Source organism: Zingiber officinale, chromosome 1A (assembly GCF_018446385.1).
Source record: "Zingiber officinale cultivar Zhangliang chromosome 1A, Zo_v1.1, whole genome shotgun sequence".
NCBI lineage: Eukaryota > Viridiplantae > Streptophyta > Magnoliopsida > Zingiberales > Zingiberaceae > Zingiber > Zingiber officinale.
The window spans coordinates 139126997-139146344 of NC_055987.1; the positions used below are offsets into that span (position 1 = coordinate 139126997).

The 19348-nt window shown below is 35.5% G+C and overlaps 1 protein-coding gene across 1 annotated transcript; it reads right to left on the reverse strand.

Annotated features, from left to right (window-relative positions):
• Window positions 1–238: 238 nt before the first annotated feature.
• Window positions 239–9234, reverse strand: LOC122003827 (zinc finger BED domain-containing protein RICESLEEPER 2-like). The gene is made up of 3 exons (XM_042558827.1): window positions 8936–9234; window positions 360–1500; window positions 239–286 (listed from the first exon to the last, which is right to left on the reverse strand). Exons 1-3 carry the CDS (start codon window positions 9163–9165, stop codon window positions 239–241), a joined length of 1419 nt encoding a protein of 472 aa, XP_042414761.1. The 5' UTR covers window positions 9166–9234.
• Between the last annotated feature and the right edge of the window lie 10114 nt (window positions 9235–19348).

The following is a 19348-nucleotide window of genomic DNA, read 5'->3' on the forward strand; positions in this document are numbered from 1 at the left end:
GAAGTACTGCTAAACTGGGAACAATTATTTAACACTAGTATCAATATCAAAGTGACGTGCTTAGCTTCTGCAGTTTTGTAGTTATCTATTATAGAAAAGGCCAATCATTTGGTTAGAAGAATGAATTCTTCTTATGTACCGAGAGGTCATAATATGGATTGATATTAAGCTCAACTATAATACCATAATAATCAAACCAAAAACACATGTTAAACAAAAAACTAAAATTTAACTTACTTTAAGAGGTAGATACTTGAAGAAAAATTTCCTGGTAAGTTTTCTCTTTCTGTAAAAGAAAAATTCAAATAATTAGATGATTAGTTTGTAACTTAGAAAACCAATAATGAAATTTAACTTACTTTAGTCTTTTTTTTCAATCCATGTATCTTTCGAAGCCAATCACCCCCACATAGAAGAGCCTGCACTGTGTCCGGAGATAGTGATGAACGATAAGAATCAATAACTCTCGTCCCTACACTAAATGTTGCTTCTGAAGCCATTGAACTCACTGGGATAGCTAAAATATCAGCTGCTATCTTTGACAATATTGGATATTGCATTCTATTCATCTTCCACCATTCTAAACACGAAAAAATTTTAGGAATCTCATTCTTCTTAAGACGACCCTTTTCAAGATAATCTACCAATTCAGATCTCTTAGTCTCCGAAGTTTCAACTTTTGCACAATAGTCATCAAAATCATCCCAACTATACACAGAACTTTGTTGATTTGTTTTAACACTTGAAGAACCAAAACTCTCAGACTCAGATGGATGAGGCGCTCCTTTATTAGTTTCTTCAGCAACATACTTTTCATAAAAAGAATTAATTATCTCCTTAACTTTTGAGATATGCTTAGAGACATCTATTTCAGAATAAAGCTTAGGGAAGCAAAACTCAACAGCAAGCATTTTTTTGGTTGGATCTAACACAGCAGCTATAGCCATCAATAGATTACAATCACCCCAATACTTGTCAAATTTTTCTTTCATTTTATTAGCCAGTTGCTTAAGAAACAAATCTTCATGTTGTGCATAAGTATCCAATGATGACTTTATTTTTTGAACTTTCTGAAGAAATAAATTTGAAGTAGGATACTCACTACCTGAAATGATGTGTGTGGCTGTCCAAAAAGCCTCCAACAGTGAGCAAATCTTTTGAGCTTTATTCCATTCTTCTTCTTGAGGGCAGCAACCATAAAAGTGATCACGTTCTTTGAACATTTGAAAAACTTCTTTGAACTTGAGTGCACAACTTAACATTTCAAAAGTTGAGTTCCACCTAGTTTTGCAATCACGAATCAATCTTTTATCCTTCAACTGCAATTGTTGCACACACTCTGTAAATTGCATACGTCTTGCCTCTGAACGATTTACATATTCTACACTTTCCCTTATATTACTAATAATATCTTCAATCTCCCTCAACCCATCTTGAACGCACAAGTTCAAGATATGTGCACAACAACGAATATGAAATAAATTTCCTTCACATGCCAATGTGTTGGTGCAATATCCCTCAGGTCAAGGTTGACCTGGGTAACCAAGCTGAGTCTTGGTTTGGGTTTAGATGTTTGACAATAAGATATTGATTGAAGAAGAGTCAAGTAGGTCACGGTTGACTGGATACTTGACTGGGAAGTCCTAACTGGGATGTTAGGCAGAATGAAAGACCTAGTGAGTGAAGCTAGGCAGTATGAAAGTCCTGGTGAGTGAAGCCAGGCAGAAGAAAAGTCCTGGTGAGTGAAGTCAGGCAGAAGGAATTCCTAGTGAGTGAAGCTAGGCAGATGGAAATCCTGGTGAGTGAAGCCAGGTGAAAGTCCTAGTGAGTGAAGCTAGGCAGATGGAAATCCTGGTGAGTGAAGCCAGGTGAAAGTCCTAGTGAGTGAAGCTAGGCAGATGGAAAACCCTAGTGAGTGAAGCTAGGTGAAAGTCCTGGTGAGTGAAGCCAGGCAAGGGAAAATCCAGATGGATCAAGGATGATCGGACATCTGGTGCTGGGAAGTCCAAGTAGGTCAAAGGATTGACTGGATACTTGGCATGAAAGAAAAGTCCAAGTAGGTCAAGGGGATTGACCGGATACTTGGCACAGAGAAAAGTCCAAGTGGGTCAAAGGGATTGACCGGACACTTGGTAAGGGAGTCCTAGCATGTCAAGGGAGTGTCTAGATGCTATGCATGACATACCAACATGTCAAGGTTGACCGGATGTTGGTTTGGGAGGTTTGGGACTTGGTTTTGGACAAAAATCAAATGCTGGATCGATCAGTGGATCGATCCAGGCTCTGGATCGATCCAGACCTGTCCCAGCGAACAGAGAGCCTCTGGATCGATCCGTGGATCGATCCAGAGGTCCCAATCGATCAGTGGATCGATTGGGACGCGGCTGCTTCGCGCGATAAGCACTGGATCGATCCGTGGATCGATCCAGGCGCGTTTCCAGAGCACAGAGGCGCTCTGGATCGATCCGTGGATCGATCCAAAGCCTCCCCGATCGATTGGGAACATTCGAATCGATCGGGATCCGACCGTTGGCATCGTTTATAGCTGCAGGCGTTCGATGGCTGCTGCAATCTCTTCACTGATTCACTCCAGAGCTCTCGCCAACTCCTCCACAGCGCTCACAAAGCTCAGATCGCCAGTTCTTGAAGGATCTTGGAAGCTCTCCAAGTCAAGAGGCGGATCAAAGCAGCTAGGGTTAGGGTTTTGTACTCATTGTAAGCTTGTATTTCTTGTATCCTTTCCCTCTCTTCTTGTATTGAGTCTTGTAGGGCTTCTCCGCCCTTGGTAGTTACCATAAAGGAGAGTTTTATTTAGTGGAGGGTGTGTGTGTTGGTGTGGATCCTTGGATTAGTCACCTCTTGTGAGGTGGATACCAAGTAAAACCAACCATGTTAGCGTTGTGTGTTTGTTTCTGTATTTCCCGCTGCACATCTTTGAAGGAACAAGAAACGCCGAGCAACGAGCGAAGCGCGACGAGCTATTCACCCCCCCCTCTAGCTACTTTTGGTCCTAACAAGTGGTATCAGAGCGAGGCCGCTCTTCACCGGAATCATCGCCGGAAGGGTCAAGCATAACAAGAAAAGCTAGAGGGTGAAGAAGTTGAAGCAAATTCTTCAAGTTCAAGACTTTATCAAGCTCAACTTCAAGATGCAATTCCAAGATGGACTTGGATTTGACACAAGGGTGGCTCCACCATATTCATCTACAAGCTTCGATTCTTGGAAATCAAGAATCGAAAATTTTCTTATGATGGAGATAGAGCAATGGTTTGCTCTCATGGAAGGTTTTGAAGCTCCCACAAATTCCAAGGGCAAAGTACTCAAAAGGAGCAAGTGGAGCAAAGACCAAATCCAAAGATGTGAGGCCAATGACAAAGTGACCAAGCTTTTGGTCAATTTATTGCCAAGCAACATCTTGGAACAAATTGGAGAGTTTGAAGATGCCAAGGAGCTTTGGAGCAAATTGGCAAGAATTCATGAGATCCCCTCCACTGTATCAAATCAAGGAGAATCCAAAGAGGGCGACTCATTGGATCAAGACCAAGAGGAGGACTCCGAGGTTGAGAGATGCTCAACCTCCGAAGAAGAGGAAATCCAAGAAGCTTCATCCTCAAGGGAATGCAATGAAGGGAACAAGGAGGGAGCATACTCCTTGTTTCATATTCAAGATGATGAAGCCTCCACCCCTAGGATTGAGGGGGAGCAATTCTTGGTGACGCCGGATCAAGAAGAAGGAGAAGCTTCTACATCCGGGTCAAGAGACGAAGAGGAGGAAGTAGATTCTACCTCCACAAGTCAAGAAAAATCAAATGGAGGAGAATCAAGGTCCGATCAAGAGGAAGCTTCTACCTCCGGATCCAAAGAAAAAGATGCCACCCCTACAAGCAAAGGTATAAATATTTCAATTAATAATAAAAATCATATAATATGTTTTGAGTGTAGGGAAAGTGGGCACTACAAGAGCAAATGCCCTAAATTGGCCAAGAAGAAGGGCCAAGTGGCACAAAAGGGCAAGGAGAAGCCCAAGGAGACCACCCCCAGGACAAAGAAGAGCAAAGAGCACATTGTGTGCTTCTTGTGTCAACAAAAAGGGCATTACCGAAGTCAATGCCCCAAGGGGAAGAAGATGGTCAAGGCTCAAGGAGGCACTAGTCAAGGGGGAGCCTCCAAGGTAAAAAAAAAGGTAACTTTCATTGAGCCTATTCCCTTGCAAAATGGTAAAAAGCATGCTAGGTCAAATTTTTTATCATTTTAATGCGATTTACCATAAGAATAGGAAGCATGAGGGCTTTAAGGAAAAGCATGTGGCCCTACATGCCAAAACTACTATCCCTAAGGCTAGGAATGTAGGTAAAAACCTAGGCGATAACTCTAAGGATGTAAGATACAAGCCTAGAAACAAAAATGCTCATGGATCAAATGACAAACCAAAAACTAAGGACTTAGTGATAGAAAATAAAGTCTTGAGATCAAGGCTTGATAAAATGGAAAAGACCCTAAAAAGGATAGAAAATATCCTATTAGGGCAAAATGAGCATAACCTAGGTTTAGGGGTACAAAAGTCATCCAATGGCCATAGAGGTTTGGGATACAAACCAAAGGCTAAGAAGGATGTGCCCTCTTACCATAGAGTTTCATATAGTTATGGAACAAACCCTAGGTCTAGTGGTCAAGCCAAGAATACTAGGGAAGTCATCCCTAAGAGTATTTTTGCAATAAATGTGACTAAGACTTCTAAGAAGTCTAAGAAAGTCAAAAACAAGATCACAAGGGAGGTTATCCCTAGAGTTGACCTAGAAAATGTGACCAAGGCTTCTAAGAAGCCCAACAAGGTCACTAGGAAGGTATCTAGGGAAGTTATCCCTAGTGAGTACCTAGAGCATCCAAGGAGCACCAATAGGTGTTGGGTTCCTAGGAGCATCTTCTCTACCCCATAGATGGGTTAGAGAGTGTCAACTCCGATTAGAAGGGTAGTTAACCCAACTTTGAGGAAATTGACACTCAAGGAGCATTTTCAAGGTTTTAGTTAACCTTTGAAAATGAAATGGACCTTTTGATTACTCCTTGAAAGAGTAAAATGTGCCTAATGGTGGAAGAATTGATTTTAATCTTAAATGGCACATATTGGGAAATTCATAAGAACTATCAAGTTGGGATTTTGGTATGTTCTTAGGCAATTTAAGGCAACCGGGCCTTAAATTTAAAAGTGCTACTCTTGATGAAACATGGAATATGCCAACATTTGAGGACATGTTTATTTTCAATTGGCATACATTAAATCAAAGAAATTAGAAATGTCAATTTAGGTTTTGGCATTCTCTTATAGCACTTTAGGGCAATCTAGGTTTAAGGTGTAAGTTTAGCTAAGACTTTAAGGATACTTAGATAGTTAATCTAGGTATATTTTATTTATGCTAAATCTTGCCATGATTGTTTGCCCATCATATGCCATGACATCATGTCTAGTCTTGCATTCATGTTTTATTATGAAAAATCCAAAAATACCATGTCATGACATTCATACATCATGTAGTAATAGGATATTTTCTTTTGAAAATTATTTTCTTTTGATGTATGCCATAACATAATCATGCATTAAGTTTAATTCCTTGTAATTAAGGACAAATGGCATTTAACGACACTTATTGACAAGTGACATCCTAGGTGGATGTCTAATATTTTTAAAATGCCTAGATAAATATGCATGATCCCTAGATTAGGGCAAAAACCAAAATCTACATCTCACAAAGACTATAAGGTGACTTGTATGTGTTTTAGTGCATATTATATACTAGTGAGATGTTAGAATGATGAACAAAGCTCAAGATGTTGATTTAGTGCATTCTTTTGAGTTTTAGGTTCATCAAAACACATAGTTATGTGTTTTCCCATCATTGGGAAAGCTAATGTACAAGTCATGTGCATTATGCCCAAGGAACATGATGGGATATTGGTTTTGAAAATGTTTTCAAAATGATTTTGGAAAACCTTGGTGAAGGCTATCTTTTGATAGTAATCACCATTGAATAGTTAGACACAAACTTGAATAAAACACTAAAGTTTTTGCAAGTTTTCAAGTTTGTGTCAATCTTTGAAAATATGATGTATTTTCATAGAAAACTATTTTTCCATGATTAAGTATGCCCTAAACAATGTCTACACGAAATTTCATAATTTTTGGATTTTGTAGAATTTTCTAGGGTTTCGTTGACCGAAATGGAATTTCAGCAACTATCGAGTCTCGATCGATCCATGGATCGATTGAGTTCTGAATCGATCCATGGATCGATTCAAACGGCAATTCCTGCGAGAACTCGGATCGATCAGCCGATCGATCCGGAGTCTGAATCGATCGATGGATCGATTCGGAAAGGTTCAATCGATTGGAACCACTCCAATCGATCCAAGTTGCTGATTTTGGGTGGGAAGGCTTGATTTCAGCATCTTTGATCCTCTTTGAGTCTAGGTAACCATTCCAAACCCTTAAATACATTTGTATACATACAAAGGGTGTTTTCATGTTGAAAACAAGGATGGATTGGTTAACGAAGACTAAGTAGAAGTTTAGGTTGAGGTTGTTTCAAATTTTGAATATTTGAACCTCAAAACTTCTAAATTTGGGTTTCCTAATGGTTTAGGGATTCCAAGTCATTGTTGGTGCAATGACAGAAGTTACCACCATGTCTTTAGGGGGAGGGACTCTTTAAAGACATGAAAATTATTTTTCATGAACCTTGGAAGGTGGTTAACCTTCTGTTGTGAACTTGCTCAAGGTTGAGCATTTAAACTTGAAATGGGGAGAAATGGGGAGTGGATATCCTCATTATTTCAAGTGGACACTCAAGTGGTAGATAATGCTCAAGGTTGGGTAGTTGTCTACATTGAGGGAGAAGTTAAGGATAAATGAAGGGTATGGGACCTTCATTATCGTGTTGATCACAACGAGTAATGTTGTGAACAATGATGAGCAATTCTTCAGGGGGAGAGTCTTCAACAAATGGATTTGTTGAAGTGTGCCCAGAATTGGAGCATAGGTTGATGTGTGTCCAACGATGGGTTGATGTGTGCCAATAGGGGGAGAATGTATGGTTAAGCTTAGTCCTTCATTACCTATGGGAAGGTCATAGGGGGAGAATGAAAGGACTCATGAAAGGGAGTAAGCTAGACTTTCATTACCTAGAGGGAGTTTGCCCTCTTAGGGGGAGAATGAAGAGCTTAATTTATGCTTTCATTACCTAGTGGCATGGAGAAGGAGGCTATGAGATTAGCCTAACTTACATATGGGATTGTAAGTGTTATTGTGGTATTGTCAAACATCAAAAAGGGGGAGATTGTTGGTGCAATATCCCTCAGGTCAAGGTTGACCTGGGTAACCAAGCTGAGTCTTGGTTTGGGTTTAGATGTTTGACAATAAGATATTGATTGAAGAAGAGTCAAGTAGGTCACGGTTGACTGGATACTTGACTGGGAAGTCCTAACTGGGATGTTAGGCAGAATGAAAGACCTAGTGAGTGAAGCTAGGCAGTATGAAAGTCCTGGTGAGTGAAGCCAGGCAGAAGAAAAGTCCTGGTGAGTGAAGCCAGGCAGAAGGAAGTCCTAGTAAGTGAAGCTAGGCAGATGGAAATCCTGGTGAGTGAAGCCAGGTGAAAGTCCTAGTGAGTGAAGCTAGGCAGATGGAAATCCTGGTGAGTGAAGCCAGGTGAAAGTCCTAGTGAGTGAAGCTAGGCAGATGGAAATCCTGGTGAGTGAAGCCAGGTGAAAGTCCTAGTGAGTGAAGCTAGGCAGATGGAAAACCCTAGTGAGTGAAGCTAGGGGAAAGTCCTGGTGAGTGAAGCCAGGCAAGGGAAAATCCAGATGGATCAGATGATCGGACATCCGGTGCTGGGAAGTCCAAGTAGGTCAAAGGATTGACCGGATACTTGGCACAAAGAAAAGTCCAAGTAGGTCAAAGGGATTGACCGGATACTTGGCACAGAGAAAAGTCCAAGTGGGTCAAAGGGATTGACCGGACACTTGGTAAGGGAGTCCTAGCAGGTCAAGGGAGTGACTAGATGCTAGGCATGACATACCAACAGGTCAAGGTTGACCGGATGTTGGTTTGGGAGGTTTGGGACTTGGTTTTGGACAAAAATCAAGTGCTGGATCGATCAGTGGATCGATCCAGGCTCTGGATCGATCAGTGGATCGATCCAGACCTGTCCCAGCGAACAGAGAGCCTCTGGATCGATCCGTGGATCGATCCAGAGGTCCCAATCGATCAGTGGATCGATTGGGACGCGGCTGCTTCGCGCGATAAGCGCTGGATCGATCCGTGGATCGATCCAGGCGCGTTTCCAGAGCACAGAGGCGCTCTGGATCGATCCGTGGATCGATCCAAAGCCTCCCCGATCGATTGGGAACATTCGAATCGATCGGGATCCGACCGTTGGCATCGTTTATAGCTACAGGCGTTCGATGGCTGCTGCAATCTCTTCACTGATTCACTCCAGAGCTCTCGCCAACTCCTCCATAGCGCTCACAAAGCTCAGATCGCCAGTTCTTGAAGGATCTTGGAAGCTCTCCAAGTCAAGAGGCGGATCAAAGCAAAGAAGAGAAGCTAGGGTTAGGGTTTTGTACTCATTGTAAGCTTGTAAACTTGTATTTCTTGTATCCTTTCCCTCTCTTCTTGTATTGAGTCTTGTAGGGCTTCTCCGCCCTTGGTAGTTACCATAAAGGAGAGTTTTATTTAGTGGAGGGTGTGTGTGTTGGTGTGGATCCTTGGATTAGTCACCTCTTGTGAGGTGGATACCAAGTAAAACCAACCGTGTTAGCGTTGTGTGTTTGTTTCTGTATTTCCCGCTGCACATCTTTGAAGGAACAAGAAACGCCGAGCAACGAGCGAAGCGCGACGAGCTATTCACCCCCCCCCTCTAGCTACTTTTGGTCCTAACACAATGTTCTAGATCTTTGAATGGTATCTTTCATGTACCGAATGACCAAATCATTACTTGAAGCATTATCAACAGTAATAGTGAAAACCTTGTTTTCAATACCCCACTCTTTCATGCACTTAAAAATGGCATCAGAAATTTGAAGACCTCCCCTTGATGGTGGAATGTTAATGAAACTTAAAACTCTCTTTTGCAAATTCCAACAAGAATCAATCCAATGCCCAGTGACAACCATGTATTCAATTTTTTGAGTCTTTGACTTCCAACAATCTGTTGTCAAACTTATTTTATCAATGCATTCAAGACTTTTTCTTCAACCTCTTTTTCTCAACCTCATAAATTTTCATACAATCTGCTCTACATGTCGTCCTACTAATTTTTTGCCATTCAGGCATTCCACGCCTCATCAATAAATTGAACCCCTCTTCATCAAGAATGGTGAATGGATGTTCATGCATCATAATCCAATGAGCAACTGCCTCCCTCATTTGTTCCATGTCAAATTTTCCAGAATGCAAAGTAAGAATGGATGGTGAAGCTGAATCAGTGGGCAAAAAATTCAACTTTGTTTGTTGTTCAGCTTCTCGCAAATAAAATTTTCTCTTCACACAATGTAATCTATACCTCAAAAGACTTGATGTGGGCCCTGATTTACCCAATGTAAAAAGGGATTGGCAATGTTTACATTTGGCTTTCTTTGATCCATCCATTGTGTCAAAATCATTCCACACTTCTGAAATTTTTTTCCTTTTATTTGTTTTGAACCCCTCTTCCTCTTTTTCTTTAGCATTTTCTTGTGTTTTTTGACCAGCTGTGATAATTTCCTTGTTGATCTCAAGATTAACTTCATTACTTTCAGCTATGGCACTATTTACGGTATGTGGAACAGATGACTCTTCTACAAACATAACTGATCCAGAGATAAATAATTATCAAATAAATTATAAAATGCTCAAACAATAATAAAAAGAGAAAATATTGTCTATAAAGCAACATTCAAATCTTTAGTTTGTAGGAATCAAAAGAACTCCATGTAAGTACTTGCGAGAAACAAAAAACAAGCTCCAAACTTCCAAGGTCAAATCTTTGAAATCCCCCTTAAAAAATGAAGGAAACAAACCTCAGCAAATCAATTCATTACCACTTCCATATATTGCAAGCACACATAATTTATAGGTCATTCATACTAAATAGACTAATAAAAATAGAATTGCAAAAACATTAAAAATATGACTAACTTCAGACTGAGATTATAGTGTTGTACTATAAAAGGCTACATAGAATATGAATAGAAATGAAGATCAGATATGGTTATTGCTGTGATTAAGTTCAGAGAAATTTTCAATTTAAATTGGAGAAATTCCACCATGAAAAATTACCATATAAATTAAGACAACAGAAGTGCATACACGGATTGTGCAAGAAAATGTAATCTTATCGCCCACTAAAATCCAATAGGAGGGACACCTAAAGCACTGAAGAAGTTAGCCCCAAATACACATAACACGACTAACTTGCAAATCAAGGGTTTTAAGGCATTTACTGCTCTAGGAATGATTCCATTGACTTGGGGGAAAAAATACAGAACCAACAATATACAAAAGGACCACCATATTAATTTCCAAAGTCCAGAAAATCTCAAAAGATTATTTCTCCACTCAGCTAATAGAGAAAACCACAGTATAGAAGAAACCTCTCTAAAAAAACATTTAAAAGATACAAATAACTACATTTACAATTTACCTTGTCGGCTTTCACCGTAGTGTAAACCCAATTCCAGCAACTCCTCTTAAGGATTTCTTCAAAGCCTAGCTTATAATGTTATGTAGAAAACCAACCTTCCACCACAGAACCAAACTGATGTTCCTATAATCAAGTTGAGGGTGACAGGGAAGGGGGGTAAGTGCTGAGGGCAACGTGTGACGATTGAGGACGATAAGGAAGAGGGTGAGGGATGAGAGCAACGTCTGACGATTGAGGGAGATAAGGAAGGGGGTGAGGGATGAGGATGACGGGGAAGGGGGTGAGGGATGATCCCGACTGAGGGTGATGCTGAGTAGGCTAGACAGCGACGGTTGAGTAGACGGCGCCGATGGAGGACAAGGGTTGGCGGGGACGAAAGGTGAGGGCGGCGACGAAAGGTGAGGGCGACGAAGGGTGAGAGGATGAGATTATGGTTGAGTTGGTTGACTACTTTAACTTGGATTTAGAAAGGTATTTTTATTTTAAAAATAAACTCTCAAAAATTACACCTTTACCCTAATACTTATCATTAATTACTTAATGACCTAAATTTATCAATATTCACATGAATAGATAAAAATATATTATACATATATAGTTGGGCTCAAAAAAGCTCGACGAGCCATCGAGCCAGTATTAGAGGAGCTCGAGCTCAGCTCGAATATTAAACGAGTCGGCTCGAGCTCAGTCAAAATCAAGCTCGAGCTGAGCTTTGACTGAGCGGCTCACGAGTGGCTTGACTCGTTTGCACCCCTATTTTCAACTATCAAACATATTAAAATCGAAAAGGAACTAATTCCATTTTCTATATTTAGATTGAAAGAATGAAATTCATTCTTGAAATATTAAAATATTATTTTTCATTTTATATATGAGAGAAAAAAATAATAAAAAATATGATAAATTATAAATAAATTGATGTATTGTATAATAAAAAATGAATATTTAAATTTAATAAATAAAATAGTTCTTTCTTTAATTATAAATTTTAAATAAGAAATTTGGTATGAGATACTCTTTTAGTTAGGGATGAATATTCGGCTTATTTGATATTAATTTTGTATAAAATCTTTTTATTATTATTTTAAATAAATTTAATTAATTAAGTGTTAACTGAAATAACAAATTAGGTTTTAATAAAATTTTAAATTTGATTCGGTTAGCTAACACTAAATCGGGTTTCAGTTAATTCAGTTAATTTGTGGACCGAATTAATCGAATGATCACCCCTAGTTGTAGTACAAAAGATAGTCAAAGCATGAAAAAAGATATGATCGGACGCATTAAATTTTGACCCCTAGATTTTATATAGAAATGCATTAATTTAAATTCATATTTTTTAAATAGGCAGGAGTAAAACATATGTTAGAATTTTTATCAAGTTAATTAAGTTTTTTAAAAAAAAAAGTTTTAGTGTAATAATGTACATTTTTGTTAGAAAATTAATTTAGTAGTAGCAAATGTAAAATTTATATATAAAAAAAGGGTTTATTAGATTAGGAGTCGGGTGTGTATTCGTCCGTGTTGTTCCTCTTTCATGATCTCAAACTCCGATTGTAAGATCCGAAGTGGGAGACAGTCAGCGATACCATGGCACCCGGTGACTCCGACGATTCCAACGACAGTAGAAGCCGTCATCGTGAAAGAAGAAGTCACGGAGCTGTCGTCGCGGGTTATGACCGTCGGAACGACCACAATCCACCGGTGGCTAGGGTTTCGAAACCCTTCAATAATAGAGAGCACAGATCAAAATCCGATCGCCGTCATCTTCGTGTTAATCTTTATATTAGAGCATCTATGTGAAAATATTTGCATAGTTTCCATTATCTGTATTTAAATTGGAAGAATGAAATTCATTCTTTAAATACTAAAATATTATTTTCCATTTTATAGATAAGAGAAAAAAATAATAATAATTATGGTAAATTTATAAATAAGTTGATGTATTGTATAATAAAAATATATATTTAAATTTAATAAAATAGTTTTTTAATTCTAAATTTTAAATAAGAGATTTGATATGAGATACTTTTGTAATAAAAAAATAATAAGGCATGAAAGAAAATATGTTCCAACACATTAAGTTTCCCTAACACTTTATATAATAATAAACTAGTGATCAACGCATAATATAATTTCAAGCACAAAAAATTTATTATTTGGGTAAGATTCGTCTGACCCATGTAATAAGTATAATAATACAAGCGTGACGCCAGAGAATTCCAATAATAAACTACTGTAACGGGCTTCCCTATGCGAAAAAATATTTTAATTTAATATTATACTTATCTTAGTAAAAAATTAAGAAAGTATATTTTTTAATATCGTCGGCCTAAAATATTTCAGATCAAATCTTCTGTCCCCAAATTTCTCTGTCCTCGTGTTCCCTGTCGATCGGACGAACCAGATTACATCTTAAGGTATCATGACATCTTTAAGATGTGTGCAGTATCCTCGTGATGTGCAAGACATCCTTGAGATGTAATCTGGTCCGTCCGATCGGCAACGGGACACGGGGACAGAGAAATTTGGAGACAGAGGATTTGATCTCAAAATATTTATAGAAGTTTCTTTGATTATAGTGTTGTAGATGTGTGACTAAAGAAAATTATATTTTTTTTATATAAAATAACCAGAGAAAATTAATGATAAGAAAAATTCATAATAATACACCGTAGTTAAGTTTCGAACTCTAGATCACTGATTGTTTCGCTTGTGAAATTATTAATAAATCTTGAAATTATTTTTAGTATGAATAGAAAAAAGGACATTAACGTAAATTTAATTTAGGCTTCATCAAATTTAACTATTAAAGGGAGAGATTTTTAATAAAATAGTAAGATTATATCTCAATCATAAGGGAATAACATAACACTCGCACACTTCCAGAAATGCATTAATTTAAATTGATATTTCTGAAATAGGCGGGGAGTAAAAAATATGTTAGAATTTTTATCGAGTTAATTAAGTTTTTTTTAAAATTTTTAGTGGAATAATGTAGATTTTTAACTAGAAATTTTTTTTATTAGTAGCTAATGCAAAATTTATATAAAAAAGGGTTTATTAGGTTAGGAGCTGTGTATTCGTCCACGTGGTTCTCTTTCATGATCTCAAACCCCGATACCATGGTCGGTGACTCCGACGATTCCTACGACAGCAGAAGCCGTCATCACGGAGTTGTTGCTAGGGTTTCGAAACCCTTGCGCCATCAACCGGTTGCTAGGGTTTCGAAACCCTTGCGCTGCCATCTTGAGGAAAGATCGAGGAGCCGCAGATCTGACGGGAGGCGAGAGATTGACGACGAAGAAAGTGATCATGAGAGGAGACGGAAAAGAAGGCGGAGCGCTAGAGATAGCGAGAGCGACGGCGAGATGAAGAGGGAAGGGATGCGACGCGTTGCAGATGATGAGGACAACGACGATAAATTTATGGACCGAATTAACCGAATGATCACCCCTAGTTGTAGTACAAAAGATAGTCAAAGCATAAAGAATATATGATCGGACGCATTAAATTTTGACCCCTAGATTTTATATAGAAATGCATTAATTTAAATTCATATTTTTGAAATAGGCGGGGAGTAAAACATAGGTTAGAATTTTTACGGAGTTAATTAAGTTTTTTTTAAAAAAAAAGTTTTAGTGGAATAATGTACATTTTTGTTAGAAAATTAATTTAGTAGTTGCAAATGTAAAATTTATATATATAAAAAAAGGTTTATCAGATTAGGAGCCGGGTGTGTATTCGTCCACATCGTTCCTCTTTCATGATCTCAAACCCTGATTGTAAGATCCGAAGCGGGAGACAGTCAGCGATACCATAGCGGCCGGTGACTCCGACGATTCCCACGACAGCAGGGGCGTAGCTAGGTGGAGCTTTGGGGGTGCGACCACACCCCTTGAATTTTGAGAAAAAAAATTGTACATTGGGAAAAAAAAACTTAATTATAAATTTTAACATTCTATGGGATTTTACATAAAAAAAATCCAATGAAAATTAGACCATGTTTTATTTTTTGTCTCTGGTTTCTTTTTCCCGTCTCTCTCCTATCTTTTTATTTGTCTTCAATATCGTGTTTTATTTTTTTCTTGTGTTTTCCTCTCTACCACTACCGCTGACATTATTGTCACTACACGATATTATTGGCAGCTGCCGTTGTTTGCTACGAGTATCGGCATCGTCACTACACCAATTATCCATAGCAAATACCTTTTGGATTATGGTGAAAGTTTCTTGTTTGATCTTTTTCGTTACAGATTTAAGTGTTAAAAAAAATATGGTGTCAATTTTTCGTATTTATGTTTTTATTTGTTTGTCAAGTTTACTATCAATTTTATTATTATTTTTGAATGGTTGGAAAAATGCTAGTCATTAAATTAAGTAATTATATGTCTAAAATATTATGCTAATAATAAATTAGGTGAAATATGAATGTCAAGATATTTTAAGAAAATATGAGATATACCTACTTCAAATAGGGCATCTCCCCCTCACTACATCCTTCTTCTCTTCCTTTTCCATCTAAATGATTCTTTGACTTTGACTCATAGATACGGTCGACAGATCGTTGTTTCAACTAAAATCAAGGGCTAAATTAAAAAAAATTGAATTTAAGTTCATTTTTAACTCATTGAATTCAAAATTTATACTTTTAGAGAGTGAAAAATATTGATCAATACTAATATTTATATTTTTAAAATTGCCCCCTGCTGGTCTAAAATCCTAGCTACGCCACTGCACGACAGTAGAAGTCGCCATCGTGAAATAAGAAGTCACGGAGCTGTCGCTGCGGGTTATGATCGTCAGAACGACCACAGTCCACCGGTTGCTAGGGTTTCAAAACCCTTCGATAGTAGAGAGCACAGATCGAAATCCGAGCGCTGTCATCTTCGTGTTAATCTTTATATTAGAGCATCTATGTGAAAATATTTGCATACTCTGTATTTAAATTGAAAGAATGAAATTCATTTTTTAAATACTAAAATATTATTTTTCATTTTATAGATAAGAGAAAAAATAATAATAATTATGGTAAATTATAAATAAGTTGATGCATTGTATAATAAAAATGGATATTTAAATTTAATAAAATGGGTCTTTAATTCTAAATTTTAAATAAGAAATTTGATATGAGATACTTTTGAAATAAAAAAATAATAAGAAAGAAAATATGTTCCTAACACTAACATATAATATAATTTCGTTAGAGAATCCCAGCAACAAATCAGCTTTCCTATGCAAAAAATTAATTTAATTTAATATTATACTTATCTTAGTAAAAAATTAAGACAAATATATTTTTTAACATCGTTGGCCTAAAATATTTATAGAAACTTTTTTGATAATAGTGTTGTCAATTATAAGATGTGGGACTAAAGAAAAACTATATTTTTTTTATATAAACCAACCGGAGAAAATTAACGATGAGAAAAATTCATAATAACATGCCTTAGCTAAGTCTCGAACTCTAGATCACTAATTGTTTCACTTGTGGAATTATTAATAACCTTTGGAATTATTTTTAGTGTGAATAGAAAAAAGGACATTAACGTAAATTTATTTTAGGTTTTATCAAAATTAGGGGAGATTTTTAATAAAATAGTAAGAATGAAATTCATTCTTGAAATATTAAAATATTATTTTTCATTTTATATAAGAGAGCAGAAAATAATAAAAAATGTGGTAAATTATAAATAAATTGATGTATTGTATACTGAAAAATAAATATTTAAATTTAATAAAATAGTTCTTTCTTTAATTCTAAATTTTAAATAAGAAATTTGGTATGAGATACTATTTTAGTTAGGGATGAGTATTCGGTTAATTTGATATTAATTTTGTATAAATTTTTTTTATTATTATTTTAAACAAATTTAATTAATTAAGTGTTAACTAAAATAATCAATTCGGTTAATTCGATTTTAATAAAATTTTGATTTGATTCGGTTAGCTAACACTAAATCGATTTTCGGTTAATTCGGTTAATTTATGGACCGAATTAATCAAATGATCACCCCTAGTTGTAGTACAAAAGATAGTCAAAGCATGAAAGAAGATATGATCGGATGCATTAAATTTTGACCCCTAGATTTTATATAGAAATGTATTAATTTAAATTCATATTTTTGAAAAAATATGTTAGAATTTTTATGAAGTTAATTAAGTTTTTTTTAAAAAAAAGTTTTAGTGGAATAATGTACATTTTTGTTAGAAAATTAATTTAGTAGTAGCAAATGTAAAATTTATATATAAAAAAAGGGTTTATTAGATTAGGAACCGAGTGTGTATTCGTCCACGTCGTTCCTCCTTCATGATCTCAAACCCTGATTGTAAGATCCGAAGCGGGAGACAGTCAGTGATACCATGGCGGCCGGTGACTCTGACTATTCCCATGACAGTAGAAGCCGCTATTGTGAAAGAATAAGTCACGGAGTTGTCATTGCGGATTATGATCGTCGCAACGACCACAGTCCACCGGTTGCTAGGGTTTCGAAACCCTTCGATAGTAGAGAGCACAGATCGAAATCCGAGCACCGTCATCTTCGTTTTAATCTTTATATTATAGCATCTATGTGAAAATATTTGCATACTCTGTATTTAAATTGAAAGAATGAAATTCATTTTTTAAATACTAAAATATTATTTTTCATTTTATAGATAAGAGAAAAAAATAATAATAATTATGGTAAATTATAAATAAGTTGATGTATTGTCTAATAAAAATGGATATTTAAATTTAATAAAATGATTTTTTAATTCTAAATTTTAAATAAGAAATTTGATATGAGATACTTTTGTAATAAAAAAAATAATAAGGCATCAAAGAAAATATGACCGGACACATTAAGTTTTGACCCTAACACTTTATATAATAATAAACTAGTGATCGACATATAATATAATTTCAAGGAAAAAAAAATTAATTATTTGGGTAAGATTCGTCAAACCCATGCAAGAGTACAATAATGCAAGGGTGACGTTAGAGAATCCCTACAACAAACAACTGAAAAAAATTAATTTAATTTAATATTATACTTTTCTTAATAAAAAACTAAGAAAAATATATTTTTTAACATCGTCGGCTTAAAATATTTATAGAAGTTTCTTTGATCATAATGTTGTCAATTATAAGATGTGAGACTAAAGAAAACTATATTTTTTTATATAAAACAATTAGAGAAAATTAATGATGAGAAAAATTCATAATAATACGTCGTAGCTAAGTCTCGAACTCTAGATCACTGATTGTTTTGCTTGTGGAATTATTAATAAAAGTTGGAATTATTTTTAGTATGAATAGAAAAAAGGACATTAACGTAAATTTATTTTAATAAAATAGTAAGAATGAAATTCATTCTTGAAATATTAAAATATTATTTTTCAGTTTATATATGAGAGAAAAAAATAATTAAAAATATGGTAAATTATAAATAAATTGATGTATTGTATACTAAAAAATGAATATTTATATTTAATAAAATAGTTATTTCTTTACTTCTAAATTTTAAATAAGAAATTTGGTATGAGATACTCTTTTAGTTAGGGATGAGTATTCGGTTAATTTGATATTAATTTTATATAAATTTTTTTTATTATTATTTTAAATAAATTTAGTTAATTAAGTGTTAGCTGAAATAACAAATTCGGTTAATTCAGTTAATTATGGACCGAATTAACCGAATGATGACCCCTAGTTGTAGTACAAAATATAGTCAAAGCATGAAAGAAGATATGATCGAACGCATTAAATTTTGACCCCTAGATTTTATATATAAATGCATTAATTTAAATTCATATTTTTGAAATAGGCGGGGAGTAAAACATATGTTAGAATTTTTATGGAGTTAATTAAGTTTTTTGTTAAAAAAAAAGTTTTAGTGGAATAATGTATATTTTGGTTAGAAAATTAATTTAGTAGTAGTAAATGTAAAATTTATATATAAAAAAGGGTTTATTAGATTAGGAGCCAGGTGTGTATTCGTCCACGTCGTTCCTCTTTCATGATCTCAAACCCTGATTGTAAGATTCGAAGCGGGAGACAGTCAGTGATACCATGGCGGCCGGTGACTTTGACAATTCCTACGACAGTAGAAGCCGCCATCGTGAAAGAAGAAGTCACAGAGCTGTCGTCGCGGATTATGACCGTCGGAATGACCACAGTCCACCGGTTGCTAGGGTTTCGAAACCATTCAATAGTAGAGAGCACAGATCGAAATTTGAGCATCGTCATCTTCGTGTTAATCTTTATATTAGTGCATCTATGTGAAAGTATTTGCATACTTTGTATTTAAATTGAAAGACTGAAATTCATTTTTTAAATACTAAAATATTATTTTTCATTTTATAGATAAGAGAAAAAAATAATAATAATTATGGTAAATTATAAATAAGTTGATGTATTGTATAATAAAAATGGATATTTAAATTTAATAAAATAATTTTTTAATTCTAAATTTTAAATAAGAAATTTGATATGAGATACTTTTGTAATAAAAAAATAATAAGGCATGAAAGAAAATATGTTCGGACACATTAAGTTTTGCCCCTAACACTTTATAATTTTGGTGAAGTCTAAAATAAATTTACGTTAATATCCGTTTTTTCTATTCTCACTAAAAATAATTCTAAGGTTTATTAGTAATTCCACAAGTGAAACAATCAATAATCTAGAGTTT

Coding starts and splice junctions, on each gene's coding strand:
- LOC122003827 (XM_042558827.1), bottom strand. CDS start 9,165: ATGGTTGTCACTGGGCATTGGATTGATTCTTGTTGGAATTTGCAAAAG. Junction 1,501..8,935: donor ACCATTCAAAGATCTAGAAC/ATTGTGTTAGGA, acceptor TTGCACCAACAC/ATTGGCATGTGAAGGAAATT. Junction 287..359: donor GATTGAAAAAAAAGACTAAA/GTAAGTTAAATT, acceptor TTTCTTTTACAG/AAAGAGAAAACTTACCAGGA.